Raw genomic sequence first — 12,113 nt, forward strand, 5'->3', positions numbered from 1 at the left:
GTGAACATGGCACATGGTCAGACCAATCCTGACAATAAAGGAAACTCAAGCAAAAATAGTCTGCTGTTCAAGAGATAAGAAAGATTTCTAAAGCCGCGAGAAACCAGCATGAATATGCTCTGGCTCTCATTGATGGAAATAGGGCCTGAATGTTGTTTTTTTCTGTAACCTATAACAGATTTCAGTTTGTTCATATGATCTAAAAATAAACACAGACTTTCCTAGTCGTGATACCTCAAGCTCATTGCTATAAAGCAATATAAACATGCAGATCCCAAGAAATACATCACAGACATATGCGCACAGACATATTTATTATATGCACCCACAGACACACATACAAGTAAACACACAAGCACACAGAGTTGTCAGAGCACGGTGTAAAATCAGAGGGGCTGTTAATGGAGGCGGACAGCTTGGCTGCTGTTTCATCAAAGTGCAGAGGAAATGCAGATCTGTGTCCTGCAGGATGCAGGGAATTGGATCAGCTTCCTTCTGTCTGCTGAATTTGAAACACATACCAGCAGGGATTAGACAGCCTTTACCACTGTACAGTCTACTTTCTAATGGCCATCCCTGGGAAATATTTACTCACTGTGCATATGTGTTGATACGCCCATCAGGAACCCAAACTTATCCCCTGGCCAGATAGTTTTATTTACCTGCCAACCATGTGGTAGCCTACCTTGAGGATATCTTCCTTATTTCTTTCATAAAGGCCGCCTTGTACACCTCAGACTTTTCTGTTACTGACTGGTTTATAATCACAGCAGTGCAGTGCATTTGCAAGAATACCCGTGACCTCAACAAAATTCATGATTAATGTGGCATTTATTGTTACTAGGGTTGGGAAATTATGTGATGTCAAACTGTGTAAAACTGTCAGTGATCATATAGGTTTTTTTCTCTATGATATGTCTGGTTGCCAGCTCAATGATTTTTAAAAATCATTGAGCTGGGCTTCTTTAAGCAGAGTTTTGGGCGCTTAGTTCAGTTGGTTAGCCAATAACACACATTCCCGTCTTATTCATGGTTTGTGTCAAAAAGCTAATCTAACAATCTATATCCATCCCAACACCTACAAGATGTTTTGAAGTATTGCCTTATTTAACATTTTATATATAGTAACCAGTCAAATATGAATCACAGAAAAATGCTTAAAAAGTTTGCAGAATTGTCTCCAAAATATTCTTTAAAGAAGTGGAACAGCTTTATTATTTGACCAATGCATTAAGAAGTATATTGCTAATAGCAGTTTAAATAAATATGAATAATAAGAAATACAAAATAATAGGGAGATTTAACCAACAAATCATATTCAAACAGTATACCAATCCTCCAAGAGATAGAGTTTTGTGATTTCACAGAAAGAATAAAAAACATGTCGTCCATATCTATTATAAAATTGCAGTGATGTTTAAAGTGAGGTAAGCGAGATTGTGCCAGAAACCTCCTTTCTGTTTCCTAAAATAATTTTCCCCCTAAGAATCATGCTTTTATATTAAGTCGTCCTTTAACAATGGTTGGCCATTTTTGAAAATGTGTCTTTTAACAATATTAATCAATAAAACAATATCAATTCGATCAGAAATACATGTTAATAAATGTTACATTTTTTCATTTTTTATGGTTAAAATGAATCTCTTAGACAACCCATAAATAACCCATAATGCTTTTTAGCTGGGGTCTCTTTATATATAAGACATGTTTACACACAAATCACATGAATTTATGATTATGTTCGATTTATGTTTAGACATGAATCCTGTGGAACAGTGGTACCAATAATGACGGCATTTAGTTATTTTCAAAACACCGGGGTTAAAGGATTATGTTTAGTTGATAAAAAAAAATATAGTAGATTTGTTTAAAAAGCAGAAAAATCTCACATTTAAACAAACTAATGTTTTTCAGCTTCAGATCACATAATAATTGTTATTATGCTAAAATTCCTGATCGTTCTCACAACATAAAACTATTTTTACAGCTGCTACTTGTACTCCTCCTTTTCTATTTTCAATAAACAACCAATAATACTTCAATTAGTATTACTACCAGGCACCATTTAAAGAAGAATTTTCCTAATAATCTCCTTTTAAAATATCTACATATAACAAGTACATGTTTTAGTTGTTTGTTTTTCAAGAAAGAAAAACTTCAGCCTAACCTTCTTTCACTCCTGTTGAGAGCAATAAAATAAAAGACATTTTTTATTCAAATTGCAAAATATGCATTCTTTATTTGTTTCTAACATAGAACAATAGCTTTGAGTGAAAAACACAAAAACAGTCTCTTGTTTCAAAATACAATGGATAGCACAAACATATACAATCAGAAACCAAAGCAGGGCATTACATGCAAGCATCGGTGTAACTTTGTGCTGAACACTGGGAGGGGTCAAGCTCTCTGTATAAATAAATAAATAAATCTGGGTAAATTCCCAGATGATTAAACATGTAACTACTTTGCTGGTAATATCTGAAATGAGTAAAGAAAACAGCCTATTTACGGTATGCAAGATAATTCATAATGTTATTGGGGGGATTATATTGGTTAGGTCTGGTTATTGGGCGGGGGTCATAACCCCCCTAACCCCCCTGGAAATTACGCCCCTGAATGTAAGAAGGAACATGGTTTCTAAAAGCTCAGTGAAGGAGCTGTTTCTTTTTGGCCTTTCCGTGTGGAGTTTGCGTGCCCTTTCTCCTGCAGTCCATAGATATGTATTCTAAATATATGTGTTAAAGAAAAAACAATGACAAGCTGTGATCTGTGATGTTGCACATTTGTATTTGTATTTATTTTTAACAGGTAATTACCCCGGAGAAGAACTTCACTTTACAGCATCTACCTATTTAGTGTGTGCATCAACAACAAAAACAACTTAGACTTCGTGCCATTATAGGTGTCAAAACAAGGTATTTACGAAGACTAAATGCCCAAGCTACAGCAATTCCATCACAGCGTAGGAACAATCAACCAGATGTTTTGTCATTAGGTATCATAGCAGTGCTGTTCATCTCAACCATTCGACAAGGACAGGCTTTTTACAATAGCATTTAATGAATCACTTTAAGGCTGATGTTATTTTAGTAGAATCCATGTCAGCCCTCGGGAACCATATATGTAATTTTATCACGTTCCACAATCTGTCTGCACCATCTTTTTACTTCAAGGTGAAGGTCATGAAAAAAATTTCAATTATATTCTTTGAGAAGAGCAAATTACATTTCATGAGCTGCGGTCACAAATACAAAGTTTTATAAAGTAATATAATGACGTACCACTTGATCTGCCATTCTTACTCCCACGCCTATCTCCATTTTGCTTTTCTCTCAGGAAAACTACAAAGAGAAGGTGTCAACTGGTTTTGCCATATTGATGGAGCCGGGGGTCTATGGAGACCTCTAATTTTCTGAGTGAACGGTCCCAGAAAGAGCTAATGATATGTTAATGCTGAATGGCAGACATTAGGGAGGCCAAATGACGGCAATCCCAATTACCTCCGAGGGACGTGCCTTGTGTGGTTTTGTCACGCAAACAAACTCTGTAAACACAAATAACGTGCGGAACACTGGCTGAAGGGACTCCGCAGCGGCTGACAAAATGTCACCGATCTGAGAGAAGATCCTTACAACTTATACTCAAACACTGAGTACGCCTCCACACTTTTTTAGCTGTGGAAAAAAAAAGCTAAGCGCACCTCATCATGAGAGATTTGCATCGTCTGTTTCCTAAGAGAACAATTATGCAAGTTCATACCTTTCCAAAAATGTCACAAGACTTGCAAATCTTTGAACATATTGCCAAAAACTTTTGATTGTTCTCATTTTTGCCCTTTTATAACTTTTCTGCAAATGCCAGTTTGGCAGCAATACGGGGTACCATCGTGTTTACTTTAGCAGCAGTAGCTGTCTGGGGGGGATGAAGCAGTGGGAGGAGGTTAGTTTTGAATGGCACAAGATTGAAATATGCCACAGCAGACTTTTTTTTAGTCCCAGCTTCCCCACTTGTACATATCTCCTTGTGTGGGTTTACCTATGAATGTATCTGTTAGTATGTATGTGTTCCTGTTTGGCTAGGCTTAGCTGCAGATTGCTTTCCCCTATCCCCTCCTCTAGTGTGTGCAGCATATGGCCATTGTGATGGAGGGTAAAAGGAAATGACAGGCCATTTGAAGATGCTCTAGTCCCTGCATCATGAATAATGCAGAGGGTGAAGCGAGCAGGTTCTCAGCGCAAGCTTCAAAGTTTATCGGCCTCCCCTGTCTCCCTGGGAGAGAGACTACAGTGCTGCGGGGAGATTAGACCGACACCGAGCGGGGACCTGGTCAAATTCAATTAAATACAACCAGGATAATTCCATCCTCTCATTGTGCCATTTGGTTTTATTAGAAAAATAAACCCAGCATGCTCACGCCTTGAAACGACAATAGAAAGGGAAAACATCTCGTGAATTATTAAGCGGGGAGTTGGCTCCATGCTCAGTTGCTCCATGTAAAGATATGTAAATTGGCGGATGGCAGAAGACACGATTGATTAATATTTTTATTAATAATGTCAAACACCCTATGATCAGCAGTGAGAGAAATGGCAGAATAACAATAAACAACACCGTCCAGACTAAGTACGACTGAGATGTGTAGTAATAAAATTCCAAAGAAAGTGGTGTTAAACCTTTGCTGATTGGTTCTAATAGTCCCAGTGATAGATGATTTATTAGTCTTTTTGATTAGCTTGTCTAATTGAGCTGAGCTAGCTATGAAAAACCCAAAACAACTACCGTTAATTTTCCTTGTTTTTTTTAATATGCATGTTTCCTTCCACAGTTTCCGAAGTCTTTGGAGATCTAATTAGCCCAAAAGCCCCTCCTGATGGGAGATGTAGGCCTACAGAAACACTTCCCTCCACCGAGGCTGTTGTAGCATGTAACTATTTTCCGTGTCTACACGATAAACAAACACTTATGCCACCCACATACTCAGTGCCATATCAAGCCTGGCTTGGCTAATGATGATAAACCTACATAAAAGTACAAAGTGCTGCTAATTAGGCCTATGTCGATTATGGCTCATTAATGCTGATGTTGCCCTGACATGTTTTTGCCAATCATCACTGGAGAGGGCTGCAGTGCATCATTTTCTAATTACTTTAATTCATCATTGTACTGATGCTCTAAGCGAGTTCACATCAGCTCCACGGTCAAATGTTTAAATGGAAATTTGTGTAAAAAATGACCCAAAATAAATTTTTGCACATAGTGGCCTGACAAGCTGATCTTGCCGTATTTTTCTCGCAAAATCTCTCCTTCAGTTGTCCATAATGAAGAAATATGGTGATGTAACAAAATCTGTAAATGCAGTCATCCAACCAAGAAAAGGAATATTGAAAAGAGCACAAAGCACCTGTTAAACCATATTGTGTATATCTATCGAATGTCATGCCAGGAAATGTTCAGATAAGTTTCCAGGAACTCAATTTTTATCAGTGGCAATTTCATTGTTCTCTAAATTATCTTGTTTTGACCTTTGAAAGCCAAGACGAACGGCAGCCTGTGAAAGATGAAGCAGTTGCCAATCTTACTGATTTCATATCACATTTCCTCTTCCACGCTGTCCAGTTTTGTACACACAGTGGACATCGATGTATGAATGATAGATCAATTTTGAGTCATTTCCCAGTGATAATCCCACATTTCTCTTCTTTTACACTTCATTACCCTAATCTTGCCACTATGACCTACTTTTCCACTCCTTCCCAGTTCCCCAGGCACTCAAGGAGCAAGCTGTTGCACTCCCACTTACACACATACCTCTCAAGAGAATTATTTATATTGCCCAGGTCTGGGACCAGTCTAATTTGGTGAAGCTATAGAGTACACAAACCTCAGGTCTGAGATCTCTTTTGCTGAAAGCAGGAGAACTGTGAGCGCTGCGGCACGAGACAGAATAAAACATGGTGTTGCAATGGCCTTTGATCTTCCGTTCCCTCCTTTTCTCTTTTTCAAAGGACCAGCGTGGAGCTGTCCAGCTGATGCCAGAGCAGGGGCCCCATTTCTCTGCCACCAACAGACACCCCGGGACAGATGGCCAGCAGATTATTTATTTCTATTTTTATTCTATATGAGAGCAAGAAAACCGAGACACACTTTCTTTGGAGTTGGTTTCATGCTGGGTGCTCTCAGATATAAACAACATCTCACATGCATAATTATAAGTCTCTAACTGGCTTAGAAGTAAGCCTATATATAAGCTGGTTGCCTTAAAACCTGGCAAAAAGCACACTTAAAATGCATTTTATGGTTAATACTCACCTGAACCTATGAATTGATTATAGATATTCACTTTACACGACAAAAACACACAGAATGTAAAACTATAAACAGCATCGCAATTAAATAAATTCTGCTTTGAATCACATGAAGTGTTGTTGTTAGAAGCGCTAAAAATAGAACCGTGTAATTGCACGACAGATGATCTTAGTCACCTGTGTTGTGCGAAGCTAAAAGCCATCCGTGGGGAATGATTTCCTTAACAGGCAGCCAAGAGGTCAAACACTATTAGCGATGTTCCAGTCGACAATCTGAAGGAAAGCATGTTCCTCATCTCGCTGAGAGTCTCTGAAAATGGGCACCTCTTTGTCAGGGCAATTTGTTGATGATGCATGGTTATGATAAGAATTGAGTGAAGTGTCTGTGGCTGCCCAGGGCCTTGCCAGCCAAGGCGGCGGGGCCAACACAAGTAATCAGTCGAGGTCCAGATTGAGCCACCGATAACACGGGGTCCCTGATTGCTCATAAGTACCCAAGGCAGCGGCCATTTAAAACAATTTCTGGTGATTTTGATTGACAGTTGGTCAATCAAAACCCACATCTTGTTGCTGCTGCTATCAGTGCTGGAGATTACATCGGATGTCTTTGCTTGAGCCGCTGTCTTTCTGCTTCGATAAAGGAAATCTCAACTGCGTCAGGCTATGTTATTACTTCAGTTTGTGTTGGGATAATTTTCTGTTTCATAAATTTTGCGCTTATTAATTATATATTAATGTTTTACCTATGTTTCATTTCACTCTACTTTTTAACCCTTTTAAGACACTTTTCTTCCACGCTTCAGGGTAGTTTTATAGTTGTCTTTTTGGTTTTTACATTTAATTGATTGTATGTTTTTCCCTCAGTTCTCTTCCAGTACTTGAGTTTTTCATCCACAGGTTTTAGCTGCATCCTTTTGGTGGGCTATGTGTAGCTCTCAAAAGTAATTTTTGGGGGCTTTTAAATATGGTATGCACGAAGCTATCGTGCATTATAACCCATAAATATGTGAAGAAGAATACTATCCACATCTTCGCTTGTAGGTTTGCATGAACTGCATGACAATGAGCACATATGGTGACCTTGGTTACTCCTGACTAACACTTGAAAAATCTTACATGTTCTGTTTTTGCCAGGTTCAAAGCTTAAGAAAGTATGTCAATACCTGTAAGGAGATGGCATATTTACCAACCAAAGATGCATAACAATTTCATTGCAATCTCTTGCATCATTGTAAATTATACTGTCAATTGTATTCATGAACCTCTGAGTGCATTAAATGGAAAGAGATGCTAGTTGTCTCCATTTTGACTAACACCTCTAAGGTGCAGGCTATAAACACAGCTGGCAAAAATATATTTTAAGGAAATGACAAAACTGGAATTAAATGTAAAGAAATATATAATATGTATATCTGTTTGCCTTATAGTTTTAGTGTTCAGACACCTGTGGTATTGAAAATGAAAGGCGGATACTTTCCACTAATAAAATTCACACGGTGTGGTAAACATCAAGTCAAAAAATGAAAATATTTACTCAAAAAACACAAAATCTGGAATACTGGTCAGGCTTCTGTGAACTTAGGCTGTCTCATTTGCTTCTGTGACTTCATGTAACTGCAAACCGACTCTTTTTCTCTCTCTGTCCATATATATGTATATCTGGAGAGTGAGTTTTCATAGTCAGTGTGATGAACATTGTGGAAATGGTCACTTATAAAGACTGAATTTGTATGGTAACTACCTATTACCATTGATGTCTAAAAAAATGACTTGTTGGTGTTACACTGGTAAAATATCCTTTTAATATTGTAGTTTCACTAACTATAAAACATGCACCAGCCATACTTTAAACCAAACTCTGATCTTTTCAAAATCTTTTGATAAATAAACCTCATGGAGCGGTATTTGCTTGCCCTCCACAAAACAAAGTGTAGGATAAAAACTAATGAATAACCTTGTCTCACATTTCACAAATTACTGTGAATCGCTTCGTAAATAACATCCTCATATCTTGCTGTCCTCAAAAAAATAGTCCACAATGCTTGACAACTGTAGACCATGATTTTTGCTATATGTATGCATGTATACATGAAGTTTTAATGCCAAAATTATGCATTTGAAAGAATTTTGGGGATCCTATGAAAGCAGAAAGTAGTGCACATTGTTTATTTGCCATTTATCCTATTCCACCTATAATCATCTTTTTACTTTATTGTTCAAGCTTGGCTAATTTACAAAACTAGCGCTCAAATGGCCAAACATGAACCTTGCAATCACCACACAAGCCTCCGTGGAGTGTGAATGCTTTGTCACTACAAGGCCTTTCAACTACTTAAAGGCACATCAAAAAATGTATGAAAAAAATAAAGTTCTCTTTTCTCTTTCTTCCTCCTTCTTCTCCCCAGTTACTTGAGATCCCCAAATGCGCAGAGAATAAAGTCAAGATTTTTTTAGTCATTAATTAGATGCTCTTTTGGATTTTAGTTTTTAGTTTTCATAGAGTTCATGTCTATATATTTGTACACATGTTCAGAAGGATTGAAAGAAAGTGCTTCGATATTTTAAGGAACTGAATGTCAATTTTATTTTCAGCAAAAGATAAAAACATCATTTGCACAGTTCTGCCTCTTCAAAATAAATAAGAATACATATCAGTGTACATGTGGACACCTAGTTGTAACATAATTTGTTTAAGCTGGAAAAGAAAATTGGCACAAAATGATTATCATACAGTGTGTCCTTTCACCATCAATATTCAAACCACTGACATTATTTACTTCATTTCTGAAAGACAATATATGCTGGAATCTGCAAACTACAGAAGCAAAAGTCATTTACTTACAAACTGCAACTTCACCCAGGTTAGGACCGTCACTTCAGAAACATATATTTATTTTTTTACTCTAGGTGGTGTGAATTTGCAATCAAGCACAGCGAGGACAGATCCATCAGTGACAGTTTCTGGTGTAGCAAACATTCCCAGACCCAACCTGCCTTGTACAAAAGCAAAACAACTAAATCCTGACAGATTATACCTCAGAAATTATACATTTGACTTGGCAATAGAAAGGCTGAAGAAAAAACAGACTGAGACAAACACTACATTGCAACTTCTGCAAAATGTATTGTTGGGAGAAGAAGAGAAATGATGTTTTCCTGTTTCACCCAGTGGAGACATCAAAATGACGAGCATGTCATTCTTTTTATGATTTGCACAACTTATGTCTTCACATCATTTCCTTAGCACATCAAATACTTGTTTATACTTTATTATATGTGTGCAGTTGCACTTCATATAGTGTTGAAGGATATTTCTGAGTCCGTGAATAATGTGGCTCCGGATTTCAGTGTTTGTGAAAAACAGCCCCTCATCACCCTGCTCCCCGTCCCAAAGATAGAAGAAGGAGAAGAAAAAAAATCCCATATAAATTGCTGTCAAATTTCATATGAACAGTCAAGTGACTACTGATTAGCCGCTAGAGACACAGTCTTTCATGAGAAATTTTTTATGTTTTTTTAGCACAAAGATAGCAAAGAAATGCTTCAAAGCAAGAGTGCTGGGCCGGTGCCCATCACAGGAATGAAAGGACAGGTGCCTCCCCGTAAAAATGCTCCAACATGTATGCATTCTGCAGTCAATGGTTGGACCCAAGCCCAAAATCTGAAACCTTTAATGTCTTTTCCACACAAGGTTTCCTCCTCAGTCAAGCCACTTTTGAAGTCCGTGTCAAAACTCACCATGGCACGATTTTCAAAATCCATACAGGGAGGTAAACAAACCAAAAAAACCTTTGAAGTCAAAGTGTTTTTCTTTCAGTCTCTTGTGTTGTCTTTGAATCTTTTCCTCCAATGCACTAAGGCAGACAAAATCATTTTCTCTGACAATAAATTACTATTATTTTTTGGAGTCCCACAAATGTTAAGAAACACATTTAGTGGCTATGACAAGACAGTGGTGCTATCGCTGTTGCCGTACAGGTCGGCCAGCTTTTTGAAGCGTGGTCCCCAGTTGCTGAGATAGTCATAGTTCTGATCTGAGTCTGTACTTAGTGACTCCAGTGAGCTTAGCGACTCAGCTACAGAGCCGCTACCTTCAAAAGCATACGTCTGCAGAGAGTCGTACGGGGGAGCTGATGGGTCCACGTCGGCATCCTTCAGTCGCTCCCAAATAAACTCTCGAAACACCACATTGTCTGGTAGGGATTTATAGGATGGGCGAGAAGCTGAGGGGTAATGAAAGAAAGTAGGGGTATCTGGTGTGACGTCTCGTCGTACATTGGGGTCTCTGATGACATTGAGGTTACGCAGGGTCACCATGTCGAAGGCCTCTGTGTCCTCCTCGCCCCCTCCCTCATCGTCGTAACGGACGATGTTTTCTCTGATATCTCTTTCCTCTTCCAGAATCAGAGGTTCTTTTCTTCTCCGACGCATAGTCACAATTAGTAGAACCATGACTGCGAAGAAAAGCAGAAATCAGTCAGTAATAAGTGACATTCTTTCCATTCCAATCAGCTGAAGATGCAAGAACAGATGAAAAAAAGTAATTTCCACCTAAGAGTGCTTGTACTTTAAGAGTTCATAACATAGAACAAGTGGGAAGCTTGCAGAGAGGCATGATGCAATTGAGTGTGTTGGCAAACAAGTAAGAGATACAAATTATCATCTTACTGTAAGCGCTTGAATCGGATTGCATTCGACTGAAGTGCTTAAGACAATCATGACTAGACATGAGACACGAGATCATGAGAGTCTACGCTGATATAAATTGTTTGAGGTAATTTAAATACATGCTAAAAGTAAATGAAACAAAACCAAAACAAAACAAAGCAAAACACCTCTTTATAGCAACTGAACAAAAATTGCTGAAAAGGTCCTGAGAGGGAAAATTATTCAGATGGGCGTTCAAGCATGGAAATATAGCAGTTAGCTTAAATAGATGATTGAAATTGTTCGCTAAAAGTAACTGAAAATAAGTTTAGTAAATATCAAACTGTTGCAGTGATAAGCTAAAAGCAATGCAGCTAAATAGTTAACTGAAGTAACTGACTGAAAAAGCTCTTAAAAGAAATCAATAAAGGTTCAAAATGGGTGATCAACGTAATTAATAAATGCTAGCTAAAAGTAGTTAGCTAAATCTGATATTTAGCTAACATTAACTGAACGGGTAAACAGCTGCTGGGTAAAGCAACAATGGATGGAAACTGACAAACAAAGGTGTCCAAAAATGATGTATGATTATGTTGCACATAACGGGTAACTGTTCAAATAGAGCACAAGTGCAAACTTCATCACATACCCAACTTTCAGACCAACAAATGTAGTGCGGAATATTTACTATCCGTTTTGTTTGCTTATTCAAGTCAAAGTCAATGGGGACCGGAGCCTATTGCAGTTGCCATGGGCTGAAAATTGGGGTACAATCTGGACAGGTTGATAGCCCATCACTCACATTTACACCCATGACCAATTTAGAGCCACCAATTAACTTCTCCTGCATGTCTTTAGACTCTGAGGGGAAGCCAGATTACCCTTAGCGGGAGCTACTTGCTGTGATGAGACGGCGCTAACCACCATGCTGCCTATAAACTCAGTCAATAAATAAAAAATGCACACATTTGGTGGGTGATGTGTTTCCTCACTGACTGGGTATTGATTCATTCAGGGCTTGTCGGAGCATGTCTGATAAAATAGCTTGGAAACCGCCGCCCTATCAATTCAATGGTAGTGCTTTGCAAATTCTATTAGTTACAAAGCTAAAACTGTTATGTAATATGCTGTATTTCGTCCCTCTGTGTTTTCCACCTCCTA

The 12,113-nt window shown here is 38.2% G+C and overlaps 1 protein-coding gene across 1 annotated transcript in view; it reads right to left on the reverse strand.

The window, feature by feature from the left end:
- Positions 1–8,924: 8,924 nt before the first annotated feature.
- The window catches only part of LOC113029246 (cadherin-7), a 116,181-nt gene continuing 112,992 nt past the window's right edge, over positions 8,925–12,113 (reverse strand). The window contains exon 12 of the mRNA XM_026180022.1: positions 8,925–10,759. Coding sequence (XP_026035807.1) covers positions 10,245–10,759 — 515 coding nt within the window. The 3' untranslated portion in view covers positions 8,925–10,244. The remainder of the gene's footprint in view (positions 10,760–12,113) is intronic.

Source organism: Astatotilapia calliptera, chromosome 9, assembly GCF_900246225.1.
Source record: "Astatotilapia calliptera chromosome 9, fAstCal1.2, whole genome shotgun sequence".
NCBI lineage: Eukaryota > Metazoa > Chordata > Actinopteri > Cichliformes > Cichlidae > Astatotilapia > Astatotilapia calliptera.